Below are 19,468 nucleotides of genomic sequence, written 5' to 3'. Positions count from 1 at the left end.
AGATGTTTGATGGGATATATAAATTTGATGGGATACATAAATTTGTGAGTTGTGAGTATTGATAACTTACGGTGAACAGTATCAGATTTGTGATCTCCAAAGAAGATTTAGCTTCCGGGACTAGGGACCAGGCTTGATCACTCAAGAGCTTTTGTATAGCAGAGTTTTATTAAAGTGAAAAGGGACAGAAAAACCTTCTGACATAGACATCAGAAGGGGGCTGAGAATGCCCCACTCACTAGTCTTCAGCAAGGGAAGTATATACTTTTTAATTAGTTATTACAAAAAATCAAAAGAATGTGTCAAGTTTGTGAAAATTTTACCAGACCCACTCCTACAATTTACACTTTAGGATAACAGGATCAGAATTTAACAATAGAAAGATCCTACTAGATCCACTTCCATAATTTACATTTTAAGATATCATGATTAGTCAGAAGGTTTTCAGGAAGGAGAAACTGTCCTCAAGCAGGGTACGTTGTTGTTATATAATACCTAGTTCAGTTCAGTTCAGTCGCTCAGTCGTGTCCGACTCTTTTGTGACCCCATGAATCGCAGCACGCCAGGCCTCCCTGTCCATCACAAACTCCTGGAGTTTACTCAAACTCATGCCCATCGAGTCGATGATGCCATCCAGCCATCTCATCCTCTGTCGTCCCCTTCTCCTCCTGCCCCCAATCCCTCCAAGCATCACGGTCTTTTCCAATGAGTCAACTCTTCGCATGAGGTGGCCAAAATATTGGAGTTTCAGCTTCAGCATCAGTCCTTCCAGTGAACACCCAGGACTGATCTCCTTCAGGATGAACTGGTTGGATCTCCTTGCAGTCCAAGGGACTCTCAAGAGTCTTCTCCAACACCACAGTTCAAAAGCATCAATTTTTCGGCACTCAGCTTTCTTCACAGTCCAACTCTCACATCCATACATGACTACTGGAAAAACCATAGCCTTGACCAGACAGACCTTTGTTGGCAAAGGAATGTCTCTGCTTTTTAATGTGCTATCTAGGTCGGTCATAACTTTCCTTCCAAGGACTAAGCATCTTTTAATTTCATGGCTGCAATCACCATCTGCAGTGATTGTGGAGCCCCAAAAAATAAAGTCTGACACTGTTTCCACTGTCTCCCCACCTATTTGCCATGAAGTGATGGGACCAGATGCCATGATCTTAGTTTTCTGAATGTTGAGTTTTAAGCCAACTTTTTCACTCTCCTCTTTCACTTTCATCAAGAGGCCTTTTAGTTCCTCTTCACTTTCTGCCATAAGGATGGTGTTATCTGCATATCTGAGGTTATTGATATTTCTCCTAGCAATCTTAATTCCAGCTTGTGCTTCTTCCAGCCCAGCGTTTCTCATGATGTACTCTGCATATAAGTTAAATAAGCAGGGTGACGACATACAGCCTTGACGTACTCCTTTTCCTATTTGGAACCAGTCTGTTGTTCCATGTCCAGTTCTAACTGTTGCTTCCTCACCTGCATACAGGTTTCTCAAGAGGCAGGTCGGGTGGTCTGGTATTCCCATCTCTTTCAGAATTTTCCACAGTTTATTACGATCCACACAGTCGAAGGCTCTGGCATAGTCAATAAAGCAGAAATAGATGTTTTTCTGGAACTCTCTTGCTTTTTCGATTATCCGCTAGTACAGAGTTTAAACTGACTTGTTTGTTTTGTAATCATCAGTTCCCGGCTTAAAGGAAAAAACATTTTATGTGACTAAGACTAAAGAATGTAGAGGAAAAATGTTTGTCCTTTCCTCCTCCTTGAGAATTCCAAACCCCTATCTCCTCCTTGAGAGCTTCAGACCCCTTTCTCCTCTTCTGGGAACCTAGACTTCTTATCAGCCTGCCTAGGAATTGACTCTCTCAGTATGTAGATGGAACTTTAACCATAAGTCATAAGAGATCCCTAAAGGAATAAGTGTAGATTTTAAAGAGAGGGGAAGGAAGGAGAGAAAGTGGGGGGATGAGAGCGATCTGAAGACTGAATATTGAGTCATTCCTATTAGTTAATAGTCTGGGAGATGAGGAAGAACTAATAAAGGAGATGGAAAAGGAGCAACCAATGAGGCGGAAAGAAAATCAAGATACAGTAGTGTGGTAGAGGTCAGTAGTTATTGCAGAGGTTAAGAGGAGAAAGTGTTCCATGAGGAAGGGAGTGAACATCTATTTCAAATGCTGTTGATTATGGTGAGTAAAATGAGGATTGAGAAATACTGGTTGGATTTGACAACCTGAAGATGATATGCATGTATAATAAACTAATGTTTATAAGTAATACTATTGAGCAAATTCTGCTTTATTTTTGTAATAAAACCTGTTTTTTAAAGGATTTTGTTTGTTTCTCAGTATACTGCAAAATCACTGTGTTCTGTTCACATGTTTCCCTCAATCTTGTATTTCTCCATAGTGCTATTGATGTTTCAGAATGCTGTATTCAGAACCAAAGCAAACCAGAAGAAATCACACTTAGAGAAGATTATGGCAATGATCTACTTTTCCACGCTGGAAGCTTTGGTGAGAACATTTGAGAAATTAAAGCTACAAGTCATAATCAGTTATATTTTTATTTTTGTTGTATAAATAAAACAACACCAAAGCTATTTCTATGCCAGCAGAAATATCTGTAGAATGAATTTTTGATATATGAATTTAACCCCTGCAGTGAGTTTATCTTTGCCTTTTTCTACTATAGGTGTCAAATGCTAAGACTCATTCTTAGCCTATATTTCCCTTCTCAGTGTACAACCATTTATCATCTACTATATGTCAGATACTGTCACAGGATGTGCAATGCAGAGTTTAAAGAAGCATTTCTTGCCTTCAAGGAACTTCAGGCTGGGAGAGAACAACTATAACAGTTGTTATAGTTAACATGTACACAAGGCTTTGCATGTGTGCTGCATAGAGTCTTTAAAATATATTTCTTTTAAATATGATATCAATAACAAGATTTTAAAATAGCTTGGAAATGAGGAAGAAATACACACTAAATATACATTGATTGGGAAAGAGAAACTATTTAATGTATTTTCAAATTGAAGTTATATGGTGTAATTTAACTTTATAGTACTTGTTCTTTTTTTTGACACTTACCACTCTCTGACTTGTATCATGACATTTATTGTATTGGTCTGTATTATTCTGAAAACTCCATGAGGGTAAGATCTGTGTCATATTCATCTTCAGTTTTCTTAATGCGCAAAGCAGTGAGCATAGGAGAAGGATGGCCTAAAGCTGTCTTAGATGGAGGAGGGTGGTCAGGATAGTAATGTTTGAGCTACATCGTAACCTCCACTTTTCATCCTGACTCTTCTTCCATAACTCTTATGATCTATAGCAGTGTTTCTCAAATGAGCTATGGTGAAGGACCAACTTTATACTTTGTCAATTTCCTATCTGTTATGGAGTGATACTTTTGTAAAATATAATAAAAATGAATTACTAGAAAAATTAAAAATTTTTAGATCAACATATAAGCCTTATGTTTTTGTTATTAGATCCAACATGTATAAAATTACTCTATGACATTATGTTAAAACTTTGTAAACATTTACCTCTAATTTGTGTATTTACTCTCTTGTGGATCATCACTGTCCACAGACCCTACTTCGAGTAGCACACATCTCTTATTGGCTGTTACCCCAGACCTTGAAATCTCACACATTGGTAGAGTTAATCATAGTTCTTACTGCCCAAGGCACTCTATGTACATTTCCCTGTAAATGCTCTTCAGCCCTGATGCTTTAGGATCACTTTTAATTATGCTTTCGCTAAGCTTCATTCCAGTGTCCGTGTTTTTTTTTTTTTAAGTTGGACATGTCTCTCAGTCTCTTCCCACATTTTATACATCTGTGCAAGAGCAATTGTCCTTAAATTCCATTTTTTTTCCATGTCACATTCCTCTTAAGTGCCTTGGGTCCCTATAACTAACTGATAGACACTTCTGCCTATCCTCAAGGCACTCTACCAGTTTATCATCATCTTTATTCTATTAACTTTGTTTTACCTTAATACAGACTTTTTGCTCTAGTCAAGCAAATGTCTTACCAGTCACCCGACACAGTTTAATTGTTCTCAGTTCTGTCTTCCTCTACAGTTCAAGAAGGTGGGAAGAATATGTGCAGAGTAGACTGACAGACCTGGGTTTGAATCTGAGCTTCCTCTGTTAATTTGCTGTGTGATATTGGGCAGATCACCTAGCTCTTCTGAGCCTTACTGCCCTATTCGTAAAATTGGGATATTACTAGCAACATCACAGAGTTATTTCCCCTATTCTCTCCTTCAGTACTTTCTACCAATAAGGAACTTTTCTCTCCTTCAAACACTAGCTCAAACCTAATGGCCTCTAAGAGATGTTTAATATTATTTCATCCTATTCTGGATTATAAAATAAAAGTGAAACCAAGACTGTTTCCTTGATTTTTTGGTTTAATCTCAGGTTCTCATGATGCTCAGTGCTCAGAATATGGTACTGTTCATAAATGTTATTGTTGTATTGACCAAGACCAATTTTTCTTTTGGAGGCTATCAAGGTGCACCTGGAAGATGAAAACAATATTTTTAGTTCTTTGGAAAAATTAATCTCTTCTATTGAGCAAATCTTTAGTTCAGTGCAGTCAAAGTTGCCTTTTTTAGCTCTTTTTTTCTAGAAGAAATGTAGGTCTTCCAGTGATACTTCATGATTTTCTTTACCGATTAGCATTAACATGGGTTGTTAGATGAAGGGAAGAGAGGACCAACCTCTAACCTCTAGGATTTCAGACTGCTAGACTCTCATCTTTGAGGTTTAGACTTCTGGACCAAGAGACTCAAATCCAAGAAAGGGATATGCATGTACTGACAGCCAATCTGGAAGCAGGTCTGTCTGAAGCAGGGAATTCATTTTATCTGCTGCTGTCAGTGTCTTAGGAGTTTTCTGTCATAAGTCTCCATTTTGGCAGAATTCTAACACTGATACAAAGACTATCTTTGCTGGGTTAAGATCCTGGCTCTATCACTTATTAGGATGTGACTGTAGGCAAGTTATAAAACCTTTCTGTGGATGTTTCCTTGTCTGCACTGAGGACTGTAATAGTATTCTCTACTACATAATATAATGCATGCACATAATAAGCACTCAGTTTATCTTAGCTTACCAGGTGTTCTTTTTTAAGATTTATTTACTTATTTGGGCTTCCCCAGTGGCTCAGTGGTAAAGAATCCAGCTGCAATTCAGGAGACGCAGGAGAATCGGAGAATTTGTTCCCTGGGTTGGGAAGATTCCCAGGAGGAGGGCATGGCAACCCACTCCAGTATTTTTTTTTTTTTTTTTTTTCATTTATTTTTATTAGTTGGAGGTTAATTACATTACAATATTGTAGTGGTTTTTGTCATACACTGACATGAATCAGCCATGGATTTACATGTATTCCCCATCCTGATCCCCACTCCCACCTCCCTCTCTACCCGATCCCTCTGGGTCTTCCCAGTGCACCAGGCCCGAGCACTTGTCTCATGCATCCAACCTCACTCCAGTATTCTTGTCATGAAAATCCCATGGACAAAGGAACCTGGAGGGCTGCGGGTTCACAGGGTAGCAAAGAGTTGGACATATACACACATTTACTCATTTATTTATTTTTGGCTACACTGGGTCTTCGTTGCCGTGCAGGCTTTCTCTAGTTACAGCAAGCGGGGGCTACTCTTCGTTGAGGTGAACAGCCTTCTTACTGTGATGGCTTCTCTTGTGGAGCATGGGCTCTAGGGAATGCAGGCTTCAGTAGTTGTGGTGCTTGGCTTAGTTGCTCCGCAGCATGTGGGATCTTCCTGTACCAGGGATTAAACCCATGTCCCCAGCACTGGCAGGAAAATTCTTAACCACTGGACCACCAGGGAAGTCTCAGCTGACCAGATTTTGTCTTTCTTATTGCTGTGTCTCCAACCCCTAGCACATTGCCTAATACCTAGTCGTTCAATGGGCTTCCCTTGTAGCTCAGTTGGTAAAGAATCTGCCTGCAGTGCAGGAGACCTGCGTTCAATCCCTGGGTTTGGAAGATCCCCTGGAGAAGGAAATGGCAACCCACTCCAGTATCCTTGCCTGGAAAATCTCATGGACAGAGGAGCCTGGTGGGCTGCAGTCCATGGGGTCGCAAAGAGTCGGGCACAACTGAGCGACTACCACTTACTTACTTAGTCGTTCAATAAATACTAAACAATGTTGTAAACCCATTCTTTAATATTCTACCTACTTTTCCATTATATAGAAGGCAAACATACTCCTTATGTTCCAAACCTTCATTTTGGACTAACAACTCAAACAACTGAAACTCTAATGTCCTTGAAATAATATGAAATAATATTTGATCAAGCAGGATGCTGCTGCTGCTGCTGCTAAGTCGCTTCAGTCGTGTCCGACTCTTAGCAACCCCATGGACGGCAGCCCACCAGGCTTCTCTGTCCATGGGATTTTCCAGGCAAGAGTACTGAGTGGGTTGCCATTGCCTTCTCCGATCAAGCAGGATATGACCCACCTAAGGTAGAATAAATAATTCTACTGCCAATAATAATTTTCTGGGAAGTTATTAAATTGTATCACCACTAAAAACTCAATCCTAGTATTTTGACAGTTTTTCCTCATTGTATTGGGAAAAACATTAGACTAGAAATCCGGTCTTTACTGATTATCAGAATGAATTTACTTGAATAATTCAAATAAGTTTTTCTCTTTTTCTTTTTTATTGAAGTATAGTTGATTTATAATGTTGTGCCAATCTCTGCTGTATAGCAAAGTGACTCAGTTTTACACATATAAACTTTTGTTGTTTAGTCGCTAAGTCATGTCTGACTCTTTTGCACCCCACATGGACTGTAGCCTGCCAGGCTCCTCTGTCCATGGGATTTCTCAGGCAAGAATTCTGGAGTGGGTTGCCATTTCCTTCTCCAGGGTATCTTCCTGACCCAGGGATCAAATCTACATCTCCTGCATTGCAGGTGGATTCTTTACCACTGAGCCACCTGGTAAGCCCTTATGCATATATACCTCTTTTTTTTTTAATATTCTTTTCCATTATGGTTTAACCCCAGGAGACTGGATGTAGTTCCCTGTGCTATACAGCAGGACTTTGTCGTTTATCCATTCTAAATGTAATAGTTTGCGTCTACCAACCCCAAATTCCCAGTCTATCCCTCTCCTTCTCTCTTCCCTTGGCAACCACAAGTCTGATCTCTATGTTTGTGAGTCTATTTTTGTGTTGTAGGTATGTTCATTTGAGCCATATTTTAGATTCCACATACAAGTGACATCATATGGCATACGTCTTTCTTTTTCTGACTTACTTCACTTAGTATGATAGTCTCTAGTTGCACTCATGTGGCCACAAATGGCATTATTTTGTTCTTTTTTAATGGCTGAATATTAGGTTTGTGTGAAAGTAATTGCAGTTGTATGTTGTTGAACTTTGCTGTTTGACATTGGAATATATTCTTAAATAAATGTGGTTATGTTATACATCATTTTAATGCTCATTTCTTGCTTTGTGTTTTTTTCTTGCTAATGACTTATTACTTGCTGTTTATTTTATATTTATTTTAGACTAGGGAAATGATGTTAGACAGAAAAAGCAAATTAGAGCAATTTTCTTATTTGAGTTCAAAATGGGTTGTAAATCAATAGAGACAGCTCACAACATCAACAACATGTTTGGCCTAGGAACTGCTAATGAATGTACAGGGCAGTGATAGTTCAAGAAATTTTGCAGAGGAGACGAGATGAGGTGAAGATGGGAAGTGTAGAAGCTGGCCATTGGAAGTTGACAGTGACCAACTGAGAGGATGCTGAAGCTGAAGCTCCAATACTTTGGCCGCTTGATGCAAAGAGCCGACTCATTGGGAAAGATCCTGATGCTGGGAAATATTGAGGGAAGGAGAAGGGGGCAACGGAGGATGAGATGGTTGGATGGCTTCATCAAATCAATGGACATGAGTTTGAGCAAACTCTGGGACATAGTGAAGGACAGGGAAGCCTGGCCATGCTGCAGTTCATGGGGTCACAAAGGGTTGGACACAGCTAAGCAATTGAACAACAATTGAGAGAATCGTTGAAGCTGATCTTCATACAACTACGTGAAAAGTTGCCAAAGAACTCAGTGTTGACCGTTCTATGGTCATTCGGCATTTGGAGCAAATTGGAAAGGTGAAAACCTCAGTAAGTGGGTACCTCATGAACTTGGTACCTCATGAGCTGACTGAAAATCAAAAAAATCGTCATTTTGAAGTGTCATCTTCTCTTAGTCTGTGCAACAAGGAACCATTTCTCTATCAGATTGTGACATGTGATGAAAAGTGGATTTTATACGACAACCGGCAATGACTAGCTCAGTGGTTGGACCAAGAAGAAGCGCCAAAGCACTTCCCAAAGTCAAACTTGCATCATAAAAAAGTCATGGTCACTGTTTGGTGGCCTGCTGCCACAGCTTTCTGTATCCTGGTGAAACCATTACATCTGAGAAGTATGCTCAGTAAAAAAAACGAGATGCACTGAAAACTTCAACACATACAGCTGGCATTGGTCAACAGAAAGGGCTCAGTTATTCTCACAACAATGCCCGACCGCATATCACACAACCAACACTTCAAAAAATTAAACAAAAACTTAAGTTTTGCCTCATCCAGCATAATCACCTGACCTCTCACCACCCAACCACCGCTTCTTCAAGCATCTTAACAACTTTTTGCAGGGAAAATGCATCCACAACCAGCAGGAGGAAGAAAATGCTTCCCAAGAGTTTGTCAAATCTCAAAGCACAGATTTTTATGCACAATGAGGTTTAAGTGATTTTCTCCAAGGTCATGGTGCTAGTAAGTGGCTGAACCAGGGTTCCAAGGAGCATTTTGTAAATATTTATTTATTTGGCTACTCTGGGTCTTATTTGCAGCATGCAGAATTTAGTTCCTCAATCAGGGATGGCCCAACCACGCCCCTTGCATTGTGCACATGGAGTCCTAGCCACTGGACCACCAGGGAAGTCCCAGGGAGCCTTTTGGAATGGTGCTGACAGTGTGTGGGCACTGCCCTGAACTTCCACAATAACTGTCTGCTTTCATCCCCACAGCACCTCTAGGAAGTTGATATGGTTGTTGAAGCACTTGTCCAAGGTAGGGCCGCTGGAAATGAAAGTCTGATTATCTGAGCTCAGAGTCTCAGGCCACTAAACACCTGGTTACAGATGAGGACACCAGGGCTGCAAGGGTTGGTGGTGATGTGAAGTGAAGTGAAAGTCACTCAATCATGTCCGACTCTTTGCGACCCCATGGACTATACAGTCCATGGAATTCTCCAGGCCAGAATACTGGAGTGGGTAGCCATTCTCTTCTCCAGGGGATCTTTCCGACTCAGGGATCAAACCCGGGTCTCATGCATTGCAGGCAGAGTCTTTACCATCTGAGCCACCAGGAAAGTCCCTGTACAACAACACAAATCAGGCAAAATAGACATATATCCCCTCCATCTTGAGCCTCCCTCTCCCCCACCCATCCCACTCCTATAGGTCATCACAGAGTGCCAGGCTGGACTCCCTGTGTTGTACAACACCTTCTCACTAGCCATCCATTTTACATATGTTAGTATTTGTAGACTTTTTAATGACAGCCATTCTGACAGTGTGAGGTGGTACCTCATTGTAGTTTTGATTTTCATTTCTCTAATAATTATTGATGTTGAGAATCTTTTTGTGTGCCTACTGGCCATCTGTTTGTCTTCTTTGAATAATTCAAGTAAATTTTTAGATCTCATTTTTCTCATCTATAAAATGAGGTGAGCTATACAAGATGATATCTAAATTCTAGCTTCTAACCTTAAAATTTTGTGTTTCTATGACTAACTCAGTATTAATGATATGCATTTATTTAGGAGAGGAACCTGAAATTCTCAGAAGACATAGCTTATTTGATGACAACATATTGCTGAGTTCCAGTGGTCTTTTACTTGAACATAGTTCTGAAAGCCCCATTGGAGAAAAATCTCTGTTCTGTGGCAGTGGAGATGGATTTGGAGATGAAGGAGCTGCAGGAGAAATGATTGGTATGCTCTCTGGTCATACAGAAACTGGATATTTGTTTCAGTCAAATTACTATAACAAACTGCAAGATTTATTCCAACAAACAGAAATTTCAGATATGCTTCTGTGTCATATAGATTAAAATATTTTTTACATAAGTTTTCAAAGTCTATAGTATATTTAAACATTTAGGCTAGATCTAAGTAAATAGCCATCTTTGACACATTTATTATATAGGTGGTGAAATACATTTATCATAAAGGTTCTTGTTTTTCTTTCTACAAATTTCTAGTTTCTAGAGAGAAAGAAGTGAGGTTAGTATACTCCTCACAAAATATACTAGATCGTATGCTAGAAACATTGTTTTCTTTAGCAAAAATTGTGGGACGGCTAGTCTAAAGGATCTGTCTAGCATTTTATAGTATTATTTTATTATGATCTTACTGTAAAGTAATCATAGAAATAGGATAGACAAAACTGGGAAGTCTAAATGCACCTAATTATAATGATACTGACCTTTATATATCACATCTTTTTTTAATTATCTAATTTACAATAAAAGGTTGGTTATGGCAAACTTAATGAAATTTGAAAACTATGAAAAATAGTGGCTCTACCTTAGATCTCTACTAAAGGACTTTGAGAACTTTTATTTCTTGATTTGAAGTCTAAACATGGCTTTGTAACAAAGGCTACTATCTTGGTAGTTTGGTAAATATTTTCTGACATTAAACACTTAAAAATACATGTTTAATAAAGGAAAGGAAATTAAATATATAAAATTTTATGTCCTACTGCATGAAATATGGTAGTCTAGGTTGTTGTTTAGTCGCTCAGTCATGTCTGACTCTTTTGTGACCCCATGGACTATAGCCCACCAGGCTCCTCTGGTCCATGGGATTTCCCGGGCAAGAATACTGGAGTTGGTTAACATTTCCCTCTCCAAGGGAGCTTCCCAACCCAGGGATCAAACCCACATCTCCTGTATTGGCAGGTGGGTTCTTTACCATTTGAGCCACCAGGGAAGCACCATGGTAGTCCTTGTAACCAATCAAATCTAATTAGGTAGAGTTCACTCTTTTTTATATCCCTTGACAACTCATTGCATACTAAGCTATCAAGTGTTTAGTGAACAGATGACAGATTCAGCTCTGTATAAGTAAAGTGTTTATTTTGTTTTCAAGACAATCTACTGCAAGATGATCAGAATATCCTGTCAGAAGAAATGCATTTAAATATAGAAATTTCCCTGCTTCCTGAGCCTCCTAATACTGTAGTGGGTATGTAGGAATTTTCTTTTGTGTGGAAAGTGAATAGATATTAATATTCAAATTAAGCCTCAAAACTTCTAGGTTTAAGTAGAAATATAATATAGTGAAAGATATTAAAGAGAGTTGTCCCTCAAACTCTTAGCATGACTTCGACAATAGAGCATAGAAAATTTTGAGAAAAGTTTTGAGAAAAGTACAATGATGGGTGTTTAATCAGGATTGGGTTTATTTGTTATGAGAGCATATTTAAATACTCTGGCAAAATATCCTGCTTTTGAATAATTAAAATAATATGTTACATAGTAAAAAGCATCATTAATGTTTGACATTAACATTGTTATTAACATTAATACCACATTAATATTAACATGGCTTGATGATCTACATACAGTGTTATAGAAATCACAAATATGGGGATATTTTCTACTTGAAATTGATTGTGAAAGTACTTCAGATGATTTGAAGTCTTTGTAGTCTGATTTTTCTTAAGAAATAAAAAAATGATTAGCCTCATTTTGATTTTTCACTTTTGCATGTTGCATTTGCTTTCTAACACGGTAGTATAAATTTAAAATAAAAAGAGATGGGCAATAAAAATTTAGTTATGTACGATTCTTTTGGGTCAAATAATCATTAACAGAATACAATTTTTAGCAGACATATTGTCAAATTTATGTCAGTCATTTATTGTGGTTCCTACCACTGTTTTTACTTCTGCCATGACTGTAGCCTAGCCTTAGATGTCACAGGCGCAAAAATGGGTGATTAATATTTGACCCACCTGGACACTGTGGGTCCCAGACTATATAATCTCTGAACCTCTTCAACTCTATTAAATACATGATTCTAAAAATGCATTTGTGGCTCCAGTTAGCAATATAAATCTACAGTTAATTTTTCACTTTAATTCTCATATAGTCTTCTAGTTTTCAACATAATCATTATTTTTTTTAATAAATCCTTTTATGGCAATGTTGATGAGTAGAATCAGATAATCCAAAGTGTGTGTGTTCACCTGAAAATGAAAAAATGGATGAAACTACAGTAACAAAAGAAGAGGAAGACTTTACCCTTGACCCAATTGATACTTCAGGTCAGAATCATTTATGTTTTTATTGTTAGCTTTGAGGCACTACTATCTTATTTACCCTGAAATATTTTGATAATTCTTAAAATATTGTAGGAGGTAGTCAATCTAGTAATAACATTTATAATACAATAAGGGAAGAATGTGAAGAAAGTTCGAGATGATAATTTTATTATACCCAGTCCTGATCAAATCGTCTATCCAGTTTGGGAAACTGGAAAATTTAAACCTGAGTTCAGTTCTAGTAGTTATTGAGCCATTTATTCTGAGCACAGAAATGAAGACGACATAGTTTCTGCTTTTAAGAAGCTTAAAATTTGATTGGGAAGATAAACATGCAAATGAATGTTTGCATATTTAAAATAAGACAGAGTAAAAGGATCCATATAAAGGCACTGGATATGAATCGAATATATCCCTAGATCTTTTAAGCATATCCTAGTTTCAAGTATTATCTTTGATATGAATTTCAGTTTATAAATTCAGGCATGCAAAGAATAAAGCATTCAACTTTTTCTTACAGAATTCAATTCTGAGCCTCTATTCCACTTGGTTGGCAAGAAATTCAATCTGCATAGCTCCCCTATCTGCCCTGAACCATGTAGTATCAAGTTTGACGGATGGGTACAGTAGGTGGAAGGGAACCTCTGGTCATCAGCCATACCACCTTGTGATACCCAGTGTCCCAGCCTGCATAGTCTCTGTGGTCATCACACAGCCAGCCTCTTTGGAATCTTGTCATATTCCTAGGATTTTACTGAGACACATCAGCAAGCAGGTTCCTTCTGGCTCCATCTGATCTCAGAATTCCACCCTGTCCAAGAAATCTAACCATCCCCCAACTGTTGCATCTTTACTAAGGAAAAGCTTGACTTCTACTTTTTACCTGGCAAAATTAGTTAAAGGAGCAAATCCCATGACCCTATCTATCTACTTGGAATTTACATATGAATTTCAGTGGGAAAGGGGAAAATGCACTGGACAGATACAAATTAATGCTTCAAAAATTTATCCTAAAAAATAAAGAAATAAATCAATATTTAATCTATCAGTAATTTTTTTAAAAGTTATCCTGTTAGTTATTTTAAGGAACTTCAAAACTGAGTGACTTCCCTCTCAATGAACTCCCTGCTCCACAGTTTTCAGTTCTTCACTTAGGTCAACTGCCTCCCAAGCAGTTTACAAAATGTGTTAACCCTTGGTTGCTGAGACACACTAGCTGTGCAAAAACCTTAAAAGGATAATTTTCAGTAGAAAGAAAGGGATTTTTCTTAAGGCAACTCTGTAGGGTGTATGGTGTTAGACATTTCTGAGATATGCAGTGCCTAGAATATAATTTTACAGAGCTGTACAACCTATCACATTTGTATGTATTTCTTATATTTAGATATTGCTGAAAAAAGAAAAGGCAAAAACAGGAAATTGCTCATAGATCCAGTCAAGGAGATTAGTAGCAAAATTATGCATAGACAGCTTACTTCCTTTACGGACACACTCATGGTTTTGGAACTTGCACCTCCTACCCAAAGATTGATGATGTGGAAGCAAAAAGGAGGAGCAGATACTCTTCTGTCAACTGCTGCCCAGGATTTGACTCATGCTAAACTGAAAATGGTAACAGTTTCCATACTTTTACATGGGTGAAATGTTTGGTGATAAATAAATACATATTTATATTCATATATGCAACAGAATTTAAACCCGTGAAAAAATATCCCCTTACTTTTGAATTAATTTGGTCAATGTATGTACATGAATTATAGTTTTTACTTTTTAGCATATGTGCTTATATTTTGTTGAATTGCTTTGCTTGTACAAAAAATGAGAAAAAGTGTATATTTTTACAGTTGTTTACAAAATGCTTTGTGTCCTCTGGCTTTAAACTTGGAAGAAAATTGATACAGAAGGAGTCAGTAAGGGAAGAAATGAGAAGTGAAAATATAGTAGGTGAGACATCCTAATTCTGTTGGTGTTGAAGGGAATGTTGTAGAAACAAAAATTTGATTTTACACTTCAAAATAATGATGGGATCTAATTCCATATTCCCAAATGTAAATGCTCTTAGAAGAATACTTAAACTTAAAAGAAATTGTTAAATCAGCATTGCATTTTTCTATGTGCAAATTAATTTTTGTCCAACAAACCACCTTAAAAAAATGAAGTATGTATACTTTGTGGGCTATTCTTAATCTCACTCTTTCCTACCTCCCCTACCCTCAAAGCTAGTACTCACAAGCCTTTGATAAAGAAATGTTTTATATCTAGCGGGATAATATATCACTTTAAGACAACTAACCTGAGAAATCACAATACTGTTAACCTGAGACAGAGATATTTCTATCCCCCAGAAAAAACAGAGATATTAATAATTATTATTGTGACTACTATAAAGGAATAATAAAACCAACTTATTATTGTGGTGAGTGAACTCCTGCTTCCTGAAGGCATTAAAATCTGCTGAACAATATACCAAGATGGGCTTAAACTATCCATGTTGTCTTGAGAGTTGAATGTGTGGGAGTGAGTGTGGAGGAGATAGTTGGTGGAACATGTAGTAGAGGTGATAAAGAGGCAAATGAGGGGAAAGGTAAAATAAATATGTGAGACATGGGGTGCTATAAGAAAGCTTGTGCATCCTTAAATTCGTGGATTCTAAGTTGTCTGTCAAAACTTTTCTTTTGTAAAAACCATATTCCAGTTTTAAGTTTGAAAGATACTTTGGTGAAATCTTTTTTACTTCCTTAACAATTCAGAGACCTCCACGATGGAAGAGCCAAATTTCCTGCAAGAGTTAAGTCAACCTAAAACTTGGAAGGAAGTCACTGATGGATCAAAATGTAGTTCTCATGAAGATACCAATAAAGACATTAACTCTGATGTAAGTTAATCAAAGAGAATCATAAAAATATTATCTTCCTGACATTTACTGTGAAAGAAAATTGAGACTCTGGTTTATCTTCTTACATTTATAGTTTATATTTCATCTTATGTTACTCTATATCTTCTTTAGTATGCAGCAGTACTGCAGGATAATACATAATTTCCATCCAAAACAGTTTTTCTAGAAGTTTAAGATATTATAGTAAATCACAAGATAAGTAGTTTCATACTGAAATAGTATTTTGCATGGTACACTGAATAAATTATTATACCTGAACCTGGTCATATGCTGAGGCTTCACATTCAATATATCAAGGAATCCTTAAAAACTCTAGACAATACACCTATTAAAAAGAAATATGCCCATGTTTTCCTTCTATTCATAAATTCACCCTTCCTACCTCTATGAATAATATGTGTTAGATCCACCAATTACCTCGGTCTTGAATCTGAAGTGAAAGTGAAAGTCACTCAGTCATGTCCGACTCTTTGCGTCCCCATGGACTATATAGTCCATGGAATTCTCCAGGTCAGAATACTAGAGTGGGTAGCCATTCCCTTCTCCAGGGGATCTTCCCAACCCAGGGACCGAACCCAGCTCTCCCGCATTGCAGGCAGATTCTTTACCAGCTGAGCCACCAGGGAAGTCTAAGAAGACTGGAGTGGATAGTCTATCCCTTCTCCATGGGATCTTCCTGACCCAAGATTCAAATCGGGGTCTCTTGCATTGCAGGCGGATTCTTAACCAGCTGAGCTACCAGGGAAGCCCAGTCTTGAATCTGAAAGAATATCTAAAGATCCATTACCAATAAAATTATTTTTAATTTCTATTTGAAAAACATATTTATTAAAAATATAGTTGGAAATGATGTGCTTTCCAATATTTTCCCAATGTTACTTTCAGTTCAGTTTAGTCACTCAGTCATGTCCAACTCTCTCTGACCCCATGGACTGCAGCATACCAGGTTTCTCTGTCCATCACCAACTCCCAGAGTTTGCTCAAACTCATGTCCATTGAGTCGGTGATGCCGTCCAACCATCTCCTCGTCCGTTGTCCCCTTCTGCTCCTGCCCTCAATCTTTCCCAGCACCAGGGTCTTTTCCAAGGAGTCAGTTTTTCACATCAGGTGGCCAAAGTATTGGAGTTTCAGCTTTATCATCAGTCTTTCCAATGAATATTCAGGATTGAGGATTGACTGTTGGATCTCCTTGCAGTCCAAGGGACCCTCAAGAGTTTTCTCCAACACCACAGCTCAAAACCATCAGTTCTTCAGTGCTCAGCTTTCTTTATAGTCCAACTCTCACATCTATACATGACTACTGGAAAAACCATAGCGTTAACTAAACAGACATTTGTTGGCAAAGTAATGTCTCTGCTTGTTAATATGCTGTCTAGGTTGGTCATAGCTTTTCTTCCAAGGAGCAAGTGTCTTTTAATTTCATGGCTGAAGTCACCATCTGCAGTGATTTTGGAACCCAAGAAAATAGTCTCTCACTGTTTCCACTGTTTCCCCTTCTATTTGCCATGAAGTCATAGGACCAGATGCCATGATCTTTGTTTTTTGAATGTTGAGTTTTAAGCAAGCTTTTTCACTCTCTTTCACTTTCATCAAGAGTCTCTTTAGTTCATCTTTGCTTTCTGCCATAAGGGTGGCATCACCTGCGTATGTGAGGTTATTGATATTTCTCCCAGCAACCTTGATTCCTGTTTGTGCATCATCCAGCCCAGCATTTTGCATGATGCATAGCCTGATGCGAGTCTGGTGGGCTGCCGTCTATGGGGTCACACAGAGTCGGACATGACTGAAGTGACTTAACAGCATAGAAGTTAAATAAGCAGGGTGACAATATACAGCCTTGACGTACACATTTCCTAGTTTGGAACCAGTCTGTTGTTCCATGTCCAGTTCTAACTGTTGCTTCTTGACCTGCATACAGATTTTTCAGGAGGCAGGTGAGATGGTCTGGTATTCCCATCTCTTGAAGAATTTTCTACAGTTTGTTGTGATCTACACAGTCAAAGGCTTTGGCGCAGTCAATAAAGCATATTTTTTTCTGATATTTTCTGGCTTTTTCTATGATCCAACAGATGTTGGCAATTTGATCTCTGGTTGCTCTGCCTTTTCTAAATCCAGTTTGAACATCTGGAAGTTCATGGTTCACATACTGTTGAAGCCTGGCTTGGAGAATTTTGAGCATTACTTTGCTAGCGTGTGAGATGAGTGCAGTTGTGCAGTAGTTTGAACACTCTTTCTTCCTTTACCTGAATTTATGCTTTAGCCTTCAATTCCTTTCTTATTCTACTTTCAGAAATGGTGAACAGATAAGAAATATAGTCAGGAATGGGATCACAGTTAATTTGAATACACAGAAAAATGTTGATTCTGATTAATCATTTTCAAATCTTTCAAAAATTCAAGCAATATTTATGTAGATTAACTGCATAATAGAAACTGTCTAAAATGTGGAATATTCACAGAAATTAAAAGGGAAAACATGATAGGGCTCCGAAAACATGTATATTAAAGAATCAAATGCACCCCGTTATACTCATGCAACTGAACTGAACTGGACTGATACTCATGCAAAATTTTTAAAGCTAAAGTGAAAAGTCAAGTAAGCTATATTGTAGGAAGCTTCTAACTTAATCACAATCATAGATGACAGCTGGGGAATGAAGCTTGGAGATAGGTTGAAGATGAAAAGGGGGCCAACAGCTTCTATAGCAGTGAGGAAGAAGCAGTGGGGAATGGAGAATTTCTCTTCTTCCACTTCCCTTCCAGCAGACACAGTTTTTCTTCCCTCTTGCCATTGGCAGCTCCAGCGGCACTGACAGGAATCCTGTCATACCCCTAGAAAGGGATATTAACAGTGCTTCTCCCATTCTCGTTCCTCTGCTTACAGTTCTTCCTCTGCTACCTGGTTCTGGCATGAAAATAAAGGTAGGGGACTAGGGCAAGGACAGACTGCTTCAAAAGAAATGGTCTCAGATGCACAGCAGCAGAGACTTTTGATATGAGGTTTGTGGTAGTGACAGAAATAGAAGGAAAAAGATATTGGAAGAACAAGAATATAAGATATAATATAGGATATAGGAATAAGATATAGGAGGAAAAAAGCAAGGAGGGCAGAACATGCAAGTTCTTCATGTGTGGGAGGCATAAAGAAAACAAGAATATTTAAGTCTGGGATATTTCAGAAATGATATTTTGAGAATGCAGATAGTATTTTAAATTAGTTTTAGAAATGAGCATCCATGTGATTAAATCATTTAACAAAATGAGATTGTTTCTGTGATGACTACTACTACTGTGATGACTTACCTATATTTCCCTAATTTGCTTTAGGAGGATATTGTTGAAATGGTGTCTTCAGCTGCTGAGGAATCATCTTCAATGAATGCCATCTTGGCACAGGAAATTGAAAATTGTCCAATGGAATTGGTAAATAGATGTATAGTCTTGAGAATGTTCTTTAAAACTTTGTTCCTAAATAGTTAACACCTTATTTACCCCAAAATTATTTTTAGCTGTCATGTTACTTTCTAAAATTACAGTTTAATTTGTGATCTTAACAAAGATGTGTATGATTAGCTTGACAGAGCATATGTAAAGTTGCTTTGATCTTTTATTCTTTCTTTGATTTATTTTGAAATTTTAAGTAATGTTTTTAAAGGTATGAGATTTTTATGCTTATCAAATATAGTCCTGGTTAAAATGTTGAGTCATTTTTTAAGTTATTCTTAAAACATCTCTAAAGAAACAGAGCTGTATCAGGGGTATGCCTTAAGACATTTGAAATTTCATTTTTCAAATGAAAAAAATGTTCTGACTTCTAGAGATCAGAAAAAGGGAATGGTCTTTACTGACCATTTCCCATTCCTGACTGTATTTCTTATCTGTTCACCATTTGTGGAAATAGAATAAGAATGGAATTGAAGATTAAAGCATAAACTTCAGGTAAAGGAATAAAAGGTTCAAAGGGGATGGTCTGTACAGAGGACCACAAGTCAATAGCAAAGCCCGAGCTAATATCTGACTCACCTGACTCCACAGAGATTACTGTCTCCTTTCTATAATCGCTGTCCCACAGTGCTGAAGGCATTTTTAAGATTATAATAAATTTTGACAGAAAGTTTCTTGCACCTACTAATGCCTAGTGTTAGTTTGTTTCCAGATAAATTATCTTTATAATGAGT

At 37.8% G+C, this 19,468-nt stretch overlaps 1 protein-coding gene across 8 annotated transcripts in view; it reads left to right on the top strand.

The window, feature by feature from the left end:
- RAD21L1 (RAD21 cohesin complex component like 1) overlaps positions 1 to 19,468 on the top strand; it is a 252,528-nt gene that overhangs the window by 224,109 nt on the left and 8,951 nt on the right. For 6 of the 8 annotated variants that reach the window (XM_070472489.1, XM_020900889.2, XM_070472488.1 and 3 more), the window contains 8 exons: positions 2,407 to 2,513; positions 9,886 to 10,056; positions 11,218 to 11,313; positions 12,290 to 12,397; positions 13,779 to 14,005; positions 14,239 to 14,338; positions 15,145 to 15,269; positions 18,618 to 18,713. In XM_070472489.1, coding sequence (XP_070328590.1) covers positions 2,407 to 2,513; positions 9,886 to 10,056; positions 11,218 to 11,313; positions 12,290 to 12,397; positions 13,779 to 14,005; positions 14,239 to 14,338; positions 15,145 to 15,269; positions 18,618 to 18,713 — 1,030 coding nt within the window. Of the gene's footprint in view, positions 1 to 2,406; positions 2,514 to 9,091; positions 9,132 to 9,885; positions 10,057 to 11,217; positions 11,314 to 12,289; positions 12,398 to 13,778; positions 14,006 to 14,238; positions 14,339 to 15,144; positions 15,270 to 18,617; positions 18,714 to 19,468 lie in introns of those variants that run through there. The other 2 variants (XM_070472492.1, XM_070472490.1) reach the window with 2 other exon arrangements.

The sequence above is a fragment of the Odocoileus virginianus genome, chromosome 9 (genome assembly GCF_023699985.2).
Source record: "Odocoileus virginianus isolate 20LAN1187 ecotype Illinois chromosome 9, Ovbor_1.2, whole genome shotgun sequence".
NCBI lineage: Eukaryota > Metazoa > Chordata > Mammalia > Artiodactyla > Cervidae > Odocoileus > Odocoileus virginianus.
This window is presented reverse-complemented; position numbering and strand designations above follow the sequence as displayed.